The sequence below is a fragment of the Prunus mume genome, linkage group LG8 (genome assembly GCF_029339155.1).
Source record: "Prunus mume cultivar Tortuosa linkage group LG8, ASM2933915v1, whole genome shotgun sequence".
NCBI lineage: Eukaryota > Viridiplantae > Streptophyta > Magnoliopsida > Rosales > Rosaceae > Prunus > Prunus mume.
Genome location: NC_142705.1, coordinates 13824260 through 13843590, shown reverse-complemented (window position 1 = coordinate 13843590; position 19331 = coordinate 13824260). Strand labels below are relative to the sequence as shown.

The 19331-nt window shown below is 43.3% G+C and overlaps 1 protein-coding gene across 1 annotated transcript; it reads left to right on the top strand.

The window, feature by feature from the left end:
* The first annotated feature begins 6290 nt into the window (after positions 1–6290).
* Positions 6291–6941, top strand: LOC148914782 (uncharacterized). The gene is made up of 2 exons (XM_089043300.1): positions 6291–6561; positions 6679–6941. The coding sequence occupies exons 1-2, from the start codon at positions 6291–6293 to the stop codon at positions 6939–6941; spliced, it is 534 nt and encodes a 177-aa protein (XP_088899426.1).
* The last annotated feature ends 12390 nt before the right edge of the window (positions 6942–19331 follow it).

Sequence of the window (19331 nt, the reverse complement as noted above, 5' to 3'; positions counted from 1 at the left end):
TGCATATACATTTTGTGCGACGAAAAGTTTTGGTGGCGCAAATTTTCAGTGGATTGCGTGACGAATAGTTTCTCGTCGCATTGGTATCGCTTGCACGGTTTAATTACTTCTTCGCGCAATCTTTCACGCAAATGGTGAAACGTAGTAGTGTTAGTAGTTAGAGAATAAGCTTGCTCGTTTGCTCTGGTTAAGTTTAATAGGTAGGAGGTACCTCCTTTTATAATAGTTGAAAGCTCATCCTTCCCAAGAAACCTAATTGGTTCTCTCTAATTTTGCCAAGTCTCCCATTTCATTTCTCTTCTCTCCCTTCGATCCATCCCATTTTGTGAAATTATCCTCTGCCCCATACATAGAGACCATATTTTTGGGAATTCAGTAGTCTTCTCGCAACCATTCCAGTGGTGATTTCTTATTTTTGGCTATAATCTCTCCTCATTTCCTCCACTATTTCATGGCAAGATCTAGCAAAGGAAGGAGATGGGTAACTTTGGCTGGTCCGAAGGCTACCTTTTCTCCTGCGCGAGCCAATATCCTTTGGTTTTTCTGATGGCTTGCATTGGGTTTGTCTTTGCCTCAGGCCGAGTCTTCAAAGAATTGAGCGTAAAAACATCTCATGATTTTCTATCGTGGTTTCATGTCAAACCATGTGTTGGAGATTTTTGGATATTTTCTAAGCTATTTGGGCCTTGCTAAAGTGATGAGTCCATTAAGAACATGGGCTAATTTCCTTAAATGATGGGCTAATTTTCTAGGGTATTTGAGTTTTTCCTCTCTTTTATACTTACCCACATATTTGGGCTCAAAAAATAGGCTTGAGTTTTGGGGCTTTCAAGCAGCCCAAAACTTCCATTCCTCTTCTCATCAATGGGCCTCATGAAAACTCGTTACCATCCATACCACAACTCACTCAAGCAAGCCCCAGACATTTGCGTGGCTTGGGCCCACTTAAGCTTGTAGCTTGGCTAGGTGTAATAATAATGATTTTTCGCTTGGCATTGCATGTCGCTTGGGGTGCTTGAATTTTGTCGCTTTAAAGAGAGATGTTGAGGCCCAAAAAATCCATGGATTGGGCCCAAGCAATTATCAGCCCGATACAATATTCCATAAGGAAAAAGAAAGGAAAAAGGGTCTACCACATGCAAGTTATAATCCACAAGCCGTGCTAAATAAACAAATTATCATGCTATGATTCGCGATAAAAAAAGAATATATATATGATTAACTCATGCTAAGATTAAAACAATTCTTCCCAAGGGCGATAAATTAAAATATGCCGCAACATGCCATGCCGTTATCTCACATCCAACCACGCTACAAGCCTAGGTGGGCCCAAGCCACTCAAAAACCCCGGGGCTTGCTTGAGTGGGTTGTGGCATGGATGGTGATAAATCAACATGAGACCCATTGATAGACCGAGAAACGGAGTTCTGGTTGTTTGGGAGCCTCGAGACTCAAGCCCATTTCTTAGGCCCAAACATATGGGTAAGCACAAGAGAGAAAAAATAGCCCAAAAGCCCAAGCAAAATAACCTAGCCAAGAGATAACCCAACCAAAAAATAATAAGCCCAAATCAAGAAGCCCAACAAGCCCATTTGCTTAGAAAGCCATCTTGGCCCTTAGAAAAAAACCAAAATAGCCCACAAGAGCTTCAGCCTTTTGAAAAACAGAGAACACGTGAAGGAGTAGATGGCAGGCTCCTTAAGCAAAGCTGCTGGAAACCAGTCCTAAGCCAAAGACATCCAAAGAACCGATGAATACCATCCCGCATGCTGTCAGAAGCATCCCTTGGACCAGCATACATTTGCACCTCTTTTCCTTCATCAGATTCAGCCAAGGAAGAGGAAAGAAAAGAAGAAAAACAGCAAACCAAGAGTGGAAGCTCTCATTGCACAGCCGCGGGAAAGGAGGATGTTGAGCCCCAACTCGAATTCATGAAAATAGATGGCAATCTTTGCCAAGAAAGGGAAGTCGAGAAGGAGAGAGAAAGGAAGAAAGCTCACCAGTAAGTAGAAGCCATTAGGTTTCTGAAAATGGTGATTTCTACACTATAATTGAGCCTTCTCTACCCAACAAACTCAACCCACAACCCAGCAGAGCAAGCTTTTCTCTACCTTGCAAACCTGATCGCACTGCTCATCTCCTTCTCCAATTTGTTTTTCCGCAGCCACTGAAGAACCCCGCCTTTCTTTCTCTTTCTCTAGTCAAAATCCCTCACAAAGCACCCCATTCCTTACTTAAACAATTTCATTTCTCATAAACCAAGCCTAATCTCTCTCTTAGTGCTAAACCCATGTTGATTTTGCTCCCCATGCCTCATGCCACTCATGCTGAGCTGGAAGACCATCTGTAATGCCAAAACCACCGCAAGTCACCATTATTCTCAAGCTAGAAGATTATCCAAAATATCTCCTAAGGTTTTGTCGCCTCTTCGAGGTATTTTGGGGCTTAATTTTCAACCTAAACGGAAAGGGCAATCTCTCACCGCTTTGCAACAAGCCCAGCCCATTTGCTGCCGGAAGGAAAAGCCCTACATAAATTATGACTTCACTGGGAATTAAGCCATTATCTTCATCAATGCCTCCAAGGAAGAAGACCAGAAGCAACAACATGACTTCCTAGGATGGGCCAAGCCATGCTGACTCAGAATCAAGGCAACATGCCTCTTCCAGAGAAGAAGAACGTGCAAGTGAGGGAACTTTTACCCTCACAGACCTTGTTACAGCCATTCATGCTATGGGTGAGACTCAGAGGGAGATGGTAGAGATGATAAAAGAACTCAAAAATTTGGCTCCAAAGCCAAGTGAAGTGAACGAGAAACACCCACAAGAGGAATCTGCTGCTGCCGGAAAGGAGTCTGAGCAAAAAGGACCATCTTCACACTCAGAGGACGTTGTCGCCATGCCGAAAAGGAGCCGAGTCGAAGTCGTGAAGATTGGAAGTATCTTCTCACCGCCGTGATCCATCATGCTTCCAGCAAAGAGCCATATCCTAAAGGCTATGAAGCACCGACCTTTGTCCTCTTTGATGGACAAAGGGGAGCCCGAAGGAGCATGTCAATCGCTTCATCGATGCCTTGGGACCGTATGCTGGTGATCATAACCTTCGACTTAGAGAATTTTCAAAGAGTCTCACCGATCGTGCTTACACATGGTATACAACGTTGGCACCCGTGCTCTATTCATTCCTCGGGAAACCGCAAGGTGTTCTGTAAGAAGTATTTCCAAAGATGAAGAACGAGTCACCACCACTCAACTCAACAACACTCGCCAGAAGCATGGTGAGGATCCCGTGGACTTTGTACGCAGGTTTCGGACCTGCATTGGATCACGCTATGATGAGAAAGACGAGGAGGCGCTTGTTGAAATTTGCATCAGCAATATCGTGGCGGATTATAGAGTGTATTTGGAGAATATTGGCATTAGTCAATTTTCTCGGCTGCTGGAAGCTGTGAGGAAGACGAGCATGTCTGTTAAGCCACCAGGACAAAGGACTTGGAGGAATGAGAAGAAGGAAGTGCATCAGACATTAGCAATAGATGATAAGCCATCCAACGACTACAATTCACGCAAACGGAAGGATAGAGAGACGTATCCACCACTACCATGCAAAGATGAAGAATTTCATGCTATCCTTGACACAATGATTGCTGATGGCGTAATCAAACCTGTCAGACCCTACAAGGTTCCTACTGAGGAAAAGAATGATCCTAGGTACTGCCGTTATCATCAATTTGTGGGGCATCCAACCACTGCCTGCCAGAGTCTGAGGAAGATTTTACACGCCAAAATACATGAGGGAGTCCTCGAACTTCCCTCTAGGAAGCAAACGATTGATGAAGACCCCTTGCCAAAACGAAGGGGAAAGGAGGTAGCCGCTGTCATTACATGCTCCGGTGATTTGCTTGATGATGATGAATTGTGCCACCCTTGGAGGAATGACCCAAAGCCGCCGGAAGCTATATGGGAACCTTGCGGAAACATGGAGAAGGCATATTGGTGTAAATATTCGAGGCCTTCAAGTTACAACACACCATGGCCACTCGCTGATGGATGGGGTAACAGCTCAGACAGCGAAATTTTTGTTTTGGACATGCCGAAGAACGCTACTCGGGCTTTATCGAGCAAAGAAGCAATTGTCATGACATTTCATAATATCACGGAAGCTGAAACGAGCGTGATGGAACGTTATTTAAGCATGAAACATGGGCCCACAGCTTCACAGGTCCTTCAAAGAAACCCAAAGTTCAAATCACTTTGACTAACTGGCTTCGGCCTCAAGCAAGAGAAGCAGTCACAGTAGCTCTTATGAATATCTCATGAGTCTAACTCTCACCGCACAATCAACCACAAGGGTCATTCTGGGAAATGACAATGCTATTGTCTTCACGGACGAAGACATGGAGGTTCCATACCCGGACCATAGAAGGCCGCTTTACTTGGAGGGACAAATCAATGATGTGTTCATAAGGAGAGCTTTGGTAGACACGGGTTCCTCTGTCAACATATTACCTCTGTCTGTGCTTACGGCAGCTGGTATCCCATTGTCCAAAATAGTCCAATCACAAACAAACATCAGTGGTTTCGGGAATAAGAGTGAGGTCACGGTCGGGCATCTACAAGTACATTTGAAGGTTGGGCCAATTCGGTCACTTACTAAGTTCTATGTTGTGGATGTGGATGTGGCTTACCATGCTTCGCTTGGAAGGCCATGGCTCAACAAGCATAAGCTCGTGGTCTCTACCTATCATCAATGCATAAAAGGAAGGATTGGGCTAAGGCCGCTACGCATACCCGGAAATCAAGCACCGTTCAACAAGGATGAAGCTCACTACTCCGAGGCGGAATTCTACACTGAATGCACAGGTGCTGGAAGCAATCCATCCAAGGATTTCGGGACTTACCTCCCCTCGTGGACTGAAATTCGTGATTTAAGTAATGAGGAGCTCATCACCATTGTTGATCGAGAAAGAAAGAGGCACTCGGAAGTCAACAACCACACCTATGATCATCCCCAATGCTCAAAGGTGACGCTGCTCGATGGGCGTACTGTGTACCGCTTATGACGGGGTTGGGGGCTTGACCGTGTCTTACGGGAAAGCCCCGAGTATGGAGGGAAAGTAATGCAAGCAAATGGCTGTGGAAGTTCCGACAACAAGGCACCCATGCCTTGTGTTTTCCAAGAACCAATGGCAGCACCCAGACTCACATGCAAGATGGATCGGCAAACAGAGTTTAAGCCTGAAACAATTGATTTGAGTGAAGGATCCTCTACCCCAAGGCCTATTTCCATAAGTGTTCATTTAACAAGTGAGGAGAGGGCGGCTTTGGTATCTTTGCTAAAGGAATTTCGAGATGTATTCGCTTGGAGCTATGAAGAAATGCCCGCTTAAACCTGCTTAGTAAGTCATACTTTGAATATTGAGCTTGGTGCAAAACCTATCGTGCAGCCAAGAAGGAATTTTCATCCTGGAGTTGAGAAGCAAATCAAGGTGGAAATTGAAAAGTTGTTAGCTGCCGGATTCATTAAGCCAATCAAGCATCCAACATGGTTAGCAAATATTGTGCCTGTGAAGAAAAAGACCGGAGTAATTAGAGTGTGCACGGACTATCGAGATCTCAATCGAGCTTGCCCAAAGGATGAATTCCCACTGCCTAACATGGACATCTTGATTGATTCAACCTCGGGTCAAGGATTGTTGTCATTCATGGATGGGTTTAGTGGCTACAATCAGATTAAGATGTCACCTAAAGATGCTGAAAAGACAGCCTTTCGAACACCATATGGGAATTTTTATTATACAGTCATGCCATTCGGCCTTAAAAATGCTGGCGCCACTTACCAAAGAGCCATGACAGCGATATTTCACGACATGATGGGAAAAGAAGTCGAAGATTATGTGGATGACCTTGTGGTGAAGTCCAAAACCAGAGAAGGCCATCAGGAAGCTTGAGGAGAGGCCGAAAGGTGTCTAACAGACGGCTTAAAGATGAATCCAAAAATGTGCGTCTGGGTTTCATCCAAGAAATTTTAGGGTTTCAAGTACACCAGCGTGGCATAGACGTGGATCCTGAAAAGACTAAAGCCATAAATTCTCTTGCACCCCCTAGAAACCAAAAAGAATTGAAAAGCTTTATGGGAAGATTATCGTATATTCGACGCTTTATCCTGTGTCCGCTGCTACCATAAGTGCTTTTACTCCATTGCTCAAGAAGGGCAAGCCGTATGAATGGAGTGAAAGGTGCCGAGAAGCTTACAAGAAGGTGCAACAAATAATCACCTAGCTGCCCACTATGAAAGCACCTATTCCGGGGCTTCCTCTCAAGCTTTATTTGGCTGCAACAAACACAGCGGTTGGGGCCTTACTTGCTCAAGATGATCGTGACGGGGAAGAAAGTCCCATTTATTACGTAAGTAGACAACTAAGGGGAGCTGAAGTAAGGTATCCAAAGACTGAACTCTTGTGCCTTGCTCTTGTCTATGCTGCACAGCGCTTGATACTTCCTTGCTCACAAGCTACATCTCATGGTGAAGTCCGACTGAAGATATTTGCTTACAAGGCCGGTGTGTTATCCGACGCCTGCACGCTGGTCGCTAACATCGAGTTCTGATATCACCGCACTACCCCAAAAGCCATCAAAGGGCAGGCTGTGATTGACATGTTGGCTCTATTTCCCGAAGTCGAAGAATCTACAATCTCTAAAGAAGTTCTGGGGGAGCTGCCGGAAATGGTTGCTATAGTCACAAAGGCAAAACCATGGACCCTCTACTTCGATGGGTCTTCTACGTCGAAGGGTGGAGGGGCAGGTGTGGTGCTTGTCAATCCCGAGGGGCAAGCCACGCCCTCATTCAAGCTAAATTTCCCATGCACAAATAATACGGCGGAGTACGAAGCTTTTATTGCGGGATGTCTCAAGCAAGGAAATGGGTGTCGAAAGAATTAAAATTATTGGGATTCAAACTTGGCGCTGAGTCAATTACAAGGAAATTTCGCCATGAAGGAACCAGCATTGGCACCATATCGTACAGCTGCTGAAAGGCTTGTTCGTTCATTCAAACAAGTTGTGTTGGAACATATCCCGGGAGTCACTAATAGATATGCTGATGCGTTGGCCACTTTGGGGTCGAGGCTCTCATTTATTGAGGAACAGCCCAATATTGCAGTAATCAAGAAGGACATGCCAGTTGTTGAAGCAATGGCTCAAGAGGAGCAGCTGGAAGAGGATGACTGGAGGAAGCTTGTGAAAGAAAAAATAGGCAAAGGAAGCAACATCAAAGAATTGAAGGATTATGCGATCATCTTTGGGGAAACCTGTACAGACGCCTTCCGGGAGGTATTTTGACCCGCTGCATAGGGATAATAGAAGCACAGGAGAAGCTTCAAGAGGTACATGAGGTCACTTGCAATTTGGAGCCAATAATCAGCTTAAATTGTATGCGGCGCCCCTGCAGCGCAAGGGTTATTACTGGCCAGAAATGAGGAAACAAGCAGCTGAAATACAAGCCAATTGTCCCAAGTGTGCAAAGATACCTTCCACCGAGGAATCATTCACCGTCTCGTTTGCGGAGGATTGGAGGGCTCCATACTTGGCATCCTTCATCAATGGAGTCTTGCCAACCAATCCCAAGCATGCACGCAAGCTCAAAAGGACAATGAAAAGATACTTCATAGATGGGTCAACTCTTTACCGTAAGGGGTTTAATGGTGAGCCATTAAAATGCTTGGGAAAGTCAGAAGCACAAGCAAGTCATGCAAGAGATTCATGCTGGAGAATGTGGTGAACACCAAGGAATGAAGAAGCTTTACCAGCAGCTGCTGAGTGTTGGGTACTATTGGCCTACAATGAAGAATGATGCATACGACTTTGTGAAGAGGTGTCACACATGTCAAGTTCATGCCAATTTAAGTCATAAGCCTCCCACGCTGCTGCAAGACATGCGCACTCCTTGGCCCTTCCATACTTGGGGGCTTGATTTGATCGGGACTATCCATCCACCATCAGACAACTACATATGGATCCTCACGGCCACCGAATATTTCACAAAGTGGGTAGAAGCGGTGCTTGCGGAAGGCCACGGGAGCTGCCGTTGCCAATTTCATCCGTGAGAATATTGTATGTAGATTTGGGATCCCATACAAGATTGTCACCGACAATGGCACCCCGTTTGTCAATAAGCAAGTAAGCTCGACACTTAGTGGTTATGGTATCAAGCATCGTCGCTCCACGCCTTATTATCTACAAGGAAATGGTCAAGCAGAAGCCACAAACAAGACTTTATTGAGGATCCTAAGCAAAATGGTTTATGAATATGAGGGAGGTTGGAGTGTTCACCTGCCGGATGCTTTATGGGCTTATCGCACCTCTTCAAGAAGTGCCACAGGTTTCTCGCCATATTCACTTGTGTACGGTCCGATGCCATTTCACCGCAGAGAGATCACCATCCCCACCGCTGCATCGAATGCTAACGACCTCGAATGGGATACAAAGTCATGCCGAATGGCGCTCACCGGACCTTGAAGCTTTGGATGAAAAAGAGCGTAGCCAAAAGAGGATAGCGTTGTACCACGAAGCTCAGTAGCCTGCTTATAACAGACAGCCAAGCCTCGCGCCTTCAAGCAAGGAGACCTCGTGCTAAAAGTTGCGGAGCATGTGAGAAGACAGGTGTCGGGACCTTCCAAGTTTGCGCCGCAATGGGAAGGCCCGTTTGCCAGCTCAAAGAGGTTCACAGCAGCGGCTATTATCGCTTGGTCTCTGTCAAGGAAGGCACGCCGACCGACCCCACAATGGGAAGTGGCTCAAGCTCTATTACTGCTAAGTTAACTTTATGCCTAGTACTTTTGTATTTTCTCTCTGTAAAAAAAAAATAGACTCCTTCTATCTTATTTTCACGTTTTGGAAAAAAAAGACACTTTTGTATGATGCGCCATTATGGTAGCAAGGGGCTTTTGCAATGAAGATTAAGGAATATTTTGAAAAATATATATTGTGTCTCCAAAACTTTACTATTATTAACCCTTTATCAAATTTTCCATATCTATATATGTATATATAAACATGCTACTTAGCAGTAAAACATGCCGGGCAAAGTCACTTAGATGGGGTCCCCAAGCATCACGCTTAAGCAAAAAAAAAAATAATAATGGCATAAGCCATGTTGCAAAGAAACATGCAATTTTGAGATGCTGGAACAACACGATACAACACCTGGAAGCTTTATAAAGCCCAAGCAGAAATCATGCACGTATTGGCTTGACCTTCTTTGCGAAGGGTAGGAAGCTATTTTGTCTGTTTAGAATCTAGATAAGCCATGCAAGAGAAACTTTCAAGATTTTGCATAAAAAAATTTCGACAAAGATATACCCTATTTTCAATGATATCCAACCTATCAGAAAATTTCAAGCAGTCCATAAAGACAACTCTGGCCAACAAAGCAGTACATATATATATATATATATACACAGGAAATGTGCAACATGCCTCGAGCATTCGGAAATTCATACAAGCTTCGTAGTTTAATATCAAAATTACAAGGCATAACGACGCAGTCGTTAGAGTCTCAAAAAAAAAAAAAACAACACTACAAACAAAGCAAAATAAACTTGCATATGCTGAAGGTTCACGTGCCCTTGAGTCACAAAGAAAAGCAGGATCATGTGCCAAGCTAAACGGTCTCTAAGCTAAGGATGGGCAATCTGCAAAAGATAAAAGAAAATGTGTGTAAAAAAAAAAATGGCTGGTCTTTGGAATACGTAATAAAAAATATAATGGATGAGCCGAGTACTAGAGGCTATGGGGAATGTCCAAGAGAACAAAGGAAGCCCTAAGATAATCTGCCGCTGCCTCCGTCACACGACTCAGTACAACGTAAATACCCTTAGCAAGAAGAAGGGCATGCATCTCCTGCAATGATTCTCCAACTCCTGTTTATATTCAAAGCGTCCGCAGCAGCCCTCACTTCATCAGAGTCATGCGATAATTGTATACCCCGAATGGCCCGTGCTCCAAAGACCGCGCGTGCTAAGTTCTTCACAAGTTTGAGAAGAAATTCCACACGAAACCAGAATTACGGCCTCACATATCGCGTCTCGCCAGCAAAGTAGTTTGTGATCTGTAATGTCAAGGAGTTGCATGGTGTCCATCCCATGAAGTATTAAGCCGAGGGCTCGAAGGGCAGTGCACCTTGAGAAAGAGGAGGTGACATCTGTAGCTTCCATCAAACTTCCGTATTTATCCATAAACCTTTTCAAAGCTTCAACCGTCTCTGGATACACGAGGGCACCTTGAAACGCCACATAACCATCGAATCTGTGGCAAAGCGGAAGAAGTTCATCAATGGATCTAAGAATGGTGACACCACCATCAAAAAAGGCTTTGAATGCCGTGTAGGAGTTTTCCCAATCTCGCCAAGACATGCCTTTCTCGAATGAATGCCCTTTTGAGGAACCTGCGATAAAAGCATCACCATTCTTATGGCTATTGTCAATAATCTCGCAAAGGGAGGTGCTTTGGAAGAAGTGGGGCGGTGAAGCTATGCCGTGTGCTCGAGATCGAAAAGTAAGGGATGCACTTTGGAAGAAGTGGCTTGGGGGTAGCGTGCCGGTTGCGGTGCGCCGGAATTGAGAAATAGAAATAGGAGGAACCGTGGAAGTGGTGGAGAGGGGCCGAGCCTATGTCGAGTACATGGGTTAGGAGAAGGAGGAGATTGCTTATTGCCGAAGGCTCGTAACAACTTCAGATAGTAGTGGAAGGGCAAAATCACCTCCGATGAAGCACCTATTGTGCCTTCAATGGTGGGCACGACCTGCAGGAGAAAGGCAAAGTATGAACTATAGGACATAACGGGCAGTATGCAATGTTAATATTCTAAGTAGAACAAGAAAGAAGGGTATTTGATACCAGTTCAATGTCGACACGCTTTGTCCATGATTGCTAGCTGAGGCAGAGTCGATCTCGCCATCAAGCTCCTCCAAGCTAGTGCCGAAGGCTGGATATGTGTCTTCATCGTGACTATCGTATTGACCTTCATCAAGGTCCTCATCCGTGCCACTTGTATCGCGAGCGCTCTCTTGCTCATGAATGTTAATTTCAGTCCCCGCAGCACCACTGTCATCGCTATCATCATCACTACTATCATCAACCGTCACCACTACCTTGGGTCTCGGGTCTTCACCTTTATTCTTACGGGTATTAGCAAACCGCGTTTCAAGAATACGATGACAAGCTTCGGGGTCACGGAAAACCCTTACCCTTGCCTTTACTTTGGGAAGTACCTGCAAAATAAGATAAAAGGTATACTTATATGTACGTAACGAGCAGGAAACAAAGAGAGCAACAAAAAAAAGCAACGGCAATACTTACTCTGCGAGGAGATGAAGCTCTTGGTGCTTTGCTCCGCAGCTGCTGGAAGCTATAGGTCGCTTCGCAAAGGCTCTGTGCGGGCGACTTTTCTTGAGCTAGGAGGACCACTTGCCGCTACCTTAGGGATGAACCTTTCCGGCCCTTTTACAGTTTGCCTTTTCTCGACGCTGCAGCCTTCCTCTCGCCTGCTTTCCATGTACAAGACTTTTCCCGTCTGCCGAGAGAACCCTGACTTTTTCTAACTTCCGCGCTTCGAAAAGTCACCAACAATCTCTCCACTTTTGGAAGTAAAGGCGATTTCGCTTCTCGCTCAGGGAAATGGCCTTCTCTTCCGACACTAAGCGGGCATGATGAATGACGTAGGAATCAATCTATCACAATGGGCAGATAGAATCGCTAAATGAGGCAAAGCAATGGTTCCAATAATTTTGGTAAGCCTTCGAGACTACCAACTGCGGCTAGCGAGCAAGAGCAAGAGGTGCCGTCTCCACACTCGCCAGTCAAAAACCATGTGCAAGGTCGGAATCTCCATGGTTGGGCGGAAGGCACGCTTGGTCGAACCTAAGCCGTCGTCTCCACCGGGGGAATAATGCACGAAACCTCCGAGTGATCGTCACCAAATGTGGGCAAAGGAAGACATGCGCGCTTAGTAGTGCCTCCCTACGCAGTGGGCAACCTGCACCGACGTGGCTAGGGCCTCACCAAGACAACAGACCGTGCATAAAAGGTGTATGGCTGAATCCTTCCGATAAAACACAGTATGGGCGGAAGACGAATTTCTCAACATCGTCCAGAGCTCTAAAAATTTTTGGCCCTTCCACATGCACGGGAACCATCTGATCCGAGGAAGACTACCTGGTAGGAATTCTCGTCCGAAGCAACCAATGACTCACCTTTGAATAAGGAAGTGGAGATACCTCTATTCCTTTGAAGCGTTCCCATAAAAGATTTGCGAGGAAACTGAGGTTTGCAAAAGTCTCCACACCATGGTTCCGGCCGCCCCTTTCTCAAGAAATTGAATCGTCAAGGTCGATATAAGTGCCCTAAGAACATGGGGGCTAAAGGAATCATGTTGCCCCGTGCTATTGCCAAAGCCAACGGAAACACTCTCCCATGCAAGCAATCTTGAGAAAAATCACAAAAGAGGAATCTCCCGAGCCACAATGACACGAATGCAGCAAGGCGACACGGCTCATCTCGATCCATTGTTCCCAAAACTGAATCCACCATCAATCTTAGAGAAGTACTAGGAGAAGTCGGAGCACCCTTCCGTAAAGTCTCAAGCTTTAGCCCATCTTCCGGGGTTAGTGCAATGCGGAAAGGATCTTGAGTGCCGCAAAGTGGGAGCCGGAAAATGTTGGCTACATCCTCAAGCGTGGGAGTGAACTCTCCCCACGAACAAATAAAAGTATGTGTCTCGGTACATCCACCGTCTAACCAAGTGTCGAAGTGTCTTCACTTCAATATGGATGTCGCAAGCCTTAGAAGCAAAGATGGCTTCCAACACACCTGCCCGGCTTAGGATATCACGGGTAGACGGGTTCTTCAGTTCATCATCAACCCACTCCGACCAACCCTTGCCGGTGCTGCGTGGATATTGAAAGAACAAAGGAATCACCGAAGCAGACTTTCTATGCAGCACCTTGATACGGATGCGGGTCGATCATCAAGTAGCTTCGCGCTGGTTCTTCATCAATAATTACATCCTCGTCGGCGCCCTTAAGCAAAGGAGGTGGTCTCCCTCTCTTCAACCTGTCATCTACGGAGTAAAGGTGATCCCTTATGATAAATGGTGGATTACCGGAAGCCATAATAGGTACCTGCATATAGAAAAGCGAGAAGAAGCAAGATGGAATTAGCACACATACGATATGTATCAAGCACGACTGGTTATGGTCGTCCGAGCAAACATGCAATTTAGAATTCAAGCTCATGGCAAAAAAGAGTTTTGCTCTGTGGCAGGATAAGCAAGTCCATTCTCCAAATGAAAAATGAATATTCAACCAGGCAATACGAAACATCCGCTCAAAAAAAAAATTGTTCTCTACAAGTGACAATTGATCGGACATACGTCCTCAAGGAAAGAAAGCCTAGGCCAAGCATCAGTCTACACCTATTCCAAAATACCCAGAGTTGGCAGAGTTATTACCAAAGTCTAAGAAGACTGAAGGGTTTGAAGGTTCCAAAGAGTAAACGTCCAAGGGTTTCAGCCTATCCTCACTCTATGCCCAAGATGTGTATACCTACATAAAAAACAAACAAAAGGGAAAGCACATCATGCCAAATCAGCCTTTTACACACAAAAGGGGAAGCCCGTGCAAAATAAAAAAGAAGAAAAGGAGGAAACCCAAGCCAACAAAAAAAAAAAAATTATTACCTTTCCAAAGAATGAGCAAAATCAACGAAGGAAGAAATCTAGACAATGGCGCGGGCCCTTCCTTGCTAGCACCCACTCCGTGAGCACTATTGTTGCAGCGGAAACAAGATAAGTAAAAAGGGGGGTTTTGGTATTTGGGCTGCCAAAACAAAAAGCAACATCCGTGGGTATGAGAAACCCAACGAATTCTCCAATCAATCTAAGGGAAAACTGGAGAAAAGAGGGTACCTTGTTAAATCTTCCAAGGGATGGCGTCGAATGCACTAAAAAGAGGAGAAAATCAGGGATTTGAAGGCAAAACCCGCACAAAAGGAGGACCTTTCCAGCAGCGACGAATGGGCTCCTTTGGAACGAAGATGGAACGACGGGGTCGGGTTTGACTTGGTCTTCTTCTCGGGAGGTAAATAATTTTTGCCTGACTTCACTTTTTCATTATATTTGAATTCATGGAGAAGCAAAGAAGAACGAAGGGAGGAGAGCTAGAGGAAGTTTTGGTGGAGGCGTGAAAAGGAGAAGGAAATTTTAAAAGTTGATGTCTGGTGCAAGAAAAGAGAAAGAAAAGGGAGAAAATAATAAAATAAGGAGAATAAGGCAGTTAGGCGTGGGAAACTGCAAATAACCACCGGGACCAATCATGGCACGCCGTCATTTTGCACGCGGGAAGAAGAAGAGTCCTATGCAAATACAAATCTGATTTTTGTTGGATTTAATTACTCGCCCATTCCAAAGACTGCTCATGGCCCTTATAATTAAGGGGGCTAATGTTGAGGCCCAAAAAATCCATGGATTGGGCCCAAGCAATTATCAGCCCGATACAATATTCCATAAGGAAAAAGAAAGGAAAAAGGGTCTACCACATGCAAGTTATAATCCACATGCCGTGCTAAATAAACAAATTATCATGCTATGATTCGCGATAAAAAAGAATATATATATGATTAACTCATGCTAAGATTAAAACAATTCTTCCCAAGGGCGATAAATTAAAATATGCCAAGCAACATGCCATGCCGTTATCTCGCATCCAACCACGCTACAAGCCTAGGTGGGCCCAAGCCACTCAAAAAACCCGGGGCTTGCTTGAGTGGGTTGTGGCATGGATGGTGATAAATCAACATGAGACCCATTGATGGACCGAGAAACGGAAAGTCTCGGGTTGCTTGGGAGCCTCGAGACTCAAGCCCATTTCTTAGGCCCAAACATATGGGTAAGCACAAGAGAGAAAAATAGCCCAAAAGCCCAAGCAAAATAACCTAGCCAAGAGATAACCCAACCAAAAAATAATAAGCCCAAATCGAGAAGCCCAATAAGCCCATTTGCTTAGAAAGCCATCTTGGCCCTTAGAAAAAAACCAAAATAGCCCACAAGAGCTTCAGCCTTTTTGAAAACAGAGAACACGTGAAGGAATAGATGGCAGCTCCTTTACAAAGCTCACTGAAACCAGTCCCAAGCCAAAGACATCCAAAGAACCAATGAATACATCCCGCATGCCGTCAGAAGCATCCCTTGGACCAGCATACATTTGCACCTCTTTTCCTTCATTAGATTCAGCCAAGGAAGAGGAAAGAAAAGAAGAAAAAACAGCAAACCAAGAGGAAGCTCTCATTGCACACCAAGGAAAAAGGAGGATGTTGAGCCCCAAACTCCCCAATTCATGAAAATAGACAGAATCAATCTTTGCCAAAAAAGAAGTCAGAGAAGGAGAGGAGAAAGGAAGAAAAGCTCAGCCAAAGTAAGTAGAAGCCATTAGGGTTTCTTGAAAAATGGTGATTTCCGGCAGCTATAAATTGAGCCTTCCCCTACCCAACAAACTCAACCCACAACCTGCAGAGAGCAAGCTTTTCTCTACCTTGCAAAACTCGATTCGTGCACCGCCATCTCCTTCTCCAATTTGTTTTTCTGGCAAATTACTGCTGGAAGAACCCTGCCTTTCCTTTTCTCTTTCTCTAGTCAAAATCCCTCACAAAGCACCCCATTCCTTACTTAAACAATTTCATTTCTCATAAACCAAGCCTAATCTCTCTCTTAGTGCTAAACCCATGTTGATTTTGCTCCCCATGCCTCATGCCACTCATGCCGAGCTGAAGACCATCTGTAAGCATGCCAAAACTACCTGCAAGTCACCATTATTCTCGTTGGTGAAGATTATCCAAAATATCTCCTAAGGTTTTGCTGCCCTTTCGAGGTATTTTGGGGCTTAATTTTCGAACCTAAACGAAGGGCAATCTCCTCACCGCCTTTTGCAACAAGCCCACCCATTTGCTGCTGGAAGGAAAAAGCCCCTACAAGAGACATAGTGCTTGACGGAATAATTAGCATGGGCTTGAAGAGCCAATGCCTTTTATAGGCTCATTTTAATTCTCAGCGTGATAAATTGCATATTTATTTGGCATGGCACGTGGTTGTGGCTCGTGAAAGCGTGCATGACGAATTTCGAGTGCTTCAACCGGTCTTTTCTTAATAAGATGTCCCATGGGCCACAAAATTTATTTGAGCCCAACTCTGGATTTTTGGGCCTCAACAATTGGTAATAAGGGGAGTAGCTCAACTATAAGCCGTGACGTTAAGCATTAGGTTTCTTAACTTTTTAACGTGGGACATTTTGAGCTTCACATTCTCACACGCCCCCATATGTGTGGCAACATTTTAAGCCTAACACATGAACAATACATATTGGATAACATGAAGCACATGTGGCCATTGGGTTTCACACATGGGCAAATCCACTTTGATACCATGTTAAGATTTCATAAGGATGTGCCCCACTATTAACATCGATATTTTCCCCAACTTATATCACCTACAAAGTCTATTATGTGGTGATCCTACATGAGAGGGCATGCTGAACAATATAGAGTCCCACATTGAAAATTTGTCAAATAAAATGCAATATATAATGAAAGGTTACACTACTAATAGCATTGACCTTTGTATAAAACCTCATACCCAACTAACTAAAACCAAACAAAACCCCGAATTGAACCCAAATCAAACAAACCCTAATTAAATATTTTTATTTATTTATAAATAGTTACTAATGTGGAATTGGTTCCACGTATGATGTCATCACAATGCCAAATTTTACTTTACAACACACGATATAGGCGTCAATAAACCTAAAAAATGGTCCCACACGAAGGTTGGCCAACTCTGGGTCCTATATAATTGTATATTTTTCTTTTCATAAAAAACGACTTAATGAGATTTGAGATGTTTAATTATAAAAGTATTCTAAATTTTCAAACATACACAATTATTTTCGTGCTGATGTGTGAGATGAATAATGTTATAAGGCTGATTTTGTCCACATTGAACTCTTGGTGACACTAAGAACTCTAAAAAAACACAATGTTTAGGCCACCAATCTATTGGTCATGGGGCAACCCATTCTGTTTGGAACCGTCCAAAATGTTCAATACAATTTTTTTAACTGCTTAATATATTTAATTATGGTAATGATGATTAATTATAGAAAAGCATGTATTGAGCAAAAAGTAATTTATATATTTTAAAAAAAAGGCATTATTTGTGTGGCTTCCAAATTGATGGGGACAAGTTGGCCTTTCTCATACGACATAATTTGGATCGACTTTCCCTATCATGCTCGTCACCCTCGTGTCACTTTCAACCAGTAAAAAACTTCCCAGTCTCTCATCACGCCCTTGTGTTGGGTCAACTCCCCAATGCTTATCGCATGTATTCATTAGACAAATACAAGATAAGTTTTTTTTTTATTTCCGAATTTGTTCATAAAACCAATTCTTCTGTAAGTTCTATTGGTTCTGGTGTTTACGTCGTTTTACAACGATGTTAGTTGTTTTGAGAGAGAGAGAGAGAGAGAGAGAGAGAGAGAGAGAGAGAGAGAGAGAGAGAGAGAGATGTTAAGCAATAAGGAGAGATAATGTAGAATATATTTTTAATATTTCCTATTCACAACTGGAGATGATTTTCGAACTCCATACCTCTTTCTTCTCTTCTCACCGCATCTTTCCCTCAGGTTGAGGCAATTCGACCCGGGCCCCGGCCCTAAAACAGATCAAAGAAGAGTGCGGAACCTCATGGTAAAGGTATAAATAAAACTAGAGCTTTTAATGATTGGTGATTTTATGGCCCAAAAATAAATTGTATAAAACTAAAGTTACATCCAACTAAAATAACGCGTTAAATATTCAATATGCCTTATTAATTTAATTTTTTTTTTCTACAAATCGATATTCTAAATTAATCTAATGTGCAGGGAGGGTAATCGAATTTGGGTGTCCCCGCAAGCAGTCCTGTTGCCTGGCTGTTAGGTCAGCTCATTGCTTGCCATTTATGCCTTTGATCTGTAAAGGATTGGTACACTGCCTTGACCAACTGACATAACCCACATTTACTATATGTCATTTTTTGTTTTGCGTCATTAGACCCTTATTAGTGAAAATTCTTTAAATTTTAACTTCGGTCTAACATTTGAAATTTCTTCACTATTGATCATCGAGTTATCAACTATATTGCACAGTTAAGGGTACGTATATGTCGATACGATATGACAAATTTTCAAAAACTAGAATACAAATACAGCGATTAAATTAGTATATATTCAAAAAATAATTTAAATGGCAAATTGACAGTTCATCTTTACTCCTCTTCTTTACATATCGTTGTCGCGAAACCACTTGGCTAGGTCTTTATAAATCGAGGCATAATTTTCAAAATAACCCATCCCCGTATCTTGATTATATCAAGACTGTATCCTTCGTGTATTGACAACATATCAGACCGTCAACATTTTAGAAAGTCCATGTTACATAAATTGAAGTATCAAATACGTATCGGATGCATATCATATCCAAGCCGTATCAATAGTCGCATACCCCGGCAGAGTATTATCAGTGCTACATAGGATATCAGTCTAGATTAGTAAAAATATAAAAGTAATAAAACGGGCGTGCACCAAACTGAGAAAGATTACATATATAATTTAAGATGCATTGCAAATAATAGAAGTTGCTTTTTCACCGAAAACTCTCCCGTATTAATACAAGGCCTCCATTTTGTGGTTTAGGACAACCGTCCCATGAACTTGGACCACTACCACTTCATTCAAAAATGAAATGGAATCGACGAGTCTGCGGTTTAAGTCTAAACAATGTCTCATATCTCAACCACTTTTTGTTTTTATTTTTAATAAATTCATATCTCAACCACTTATTATTCATGATTTTAATCCAACGGTCAACGTGCATGATCATGAAATCGTAAAACGTTATGTGACCAACAAGAGTTGGAATCTGATCAAGAAAGATCATGAGACCACTCAAATCCATCCATGACCATGAGCTTATTGACCTAATTTTTTCTCTTTGGGTTGCAACAAATATAGATAGCTCTGAAATTCTATGTACCCGAAGTTATGTGTTCGAATCTCTAATTCTGCATTAGCGCTTATATAAAAAAAAGTATTATATACTAATAAGAAAATTAGGAAATTAAAAGTAATTTTCAATATAAAAAAAGCAGGTAGATGAAAAGTGGCGTGGCATATATAATGTGGTGGTTTGTAGGACCATATGAGTTCTTAAGCACACAATATAAAAGTTCTTGGATGAAATCAT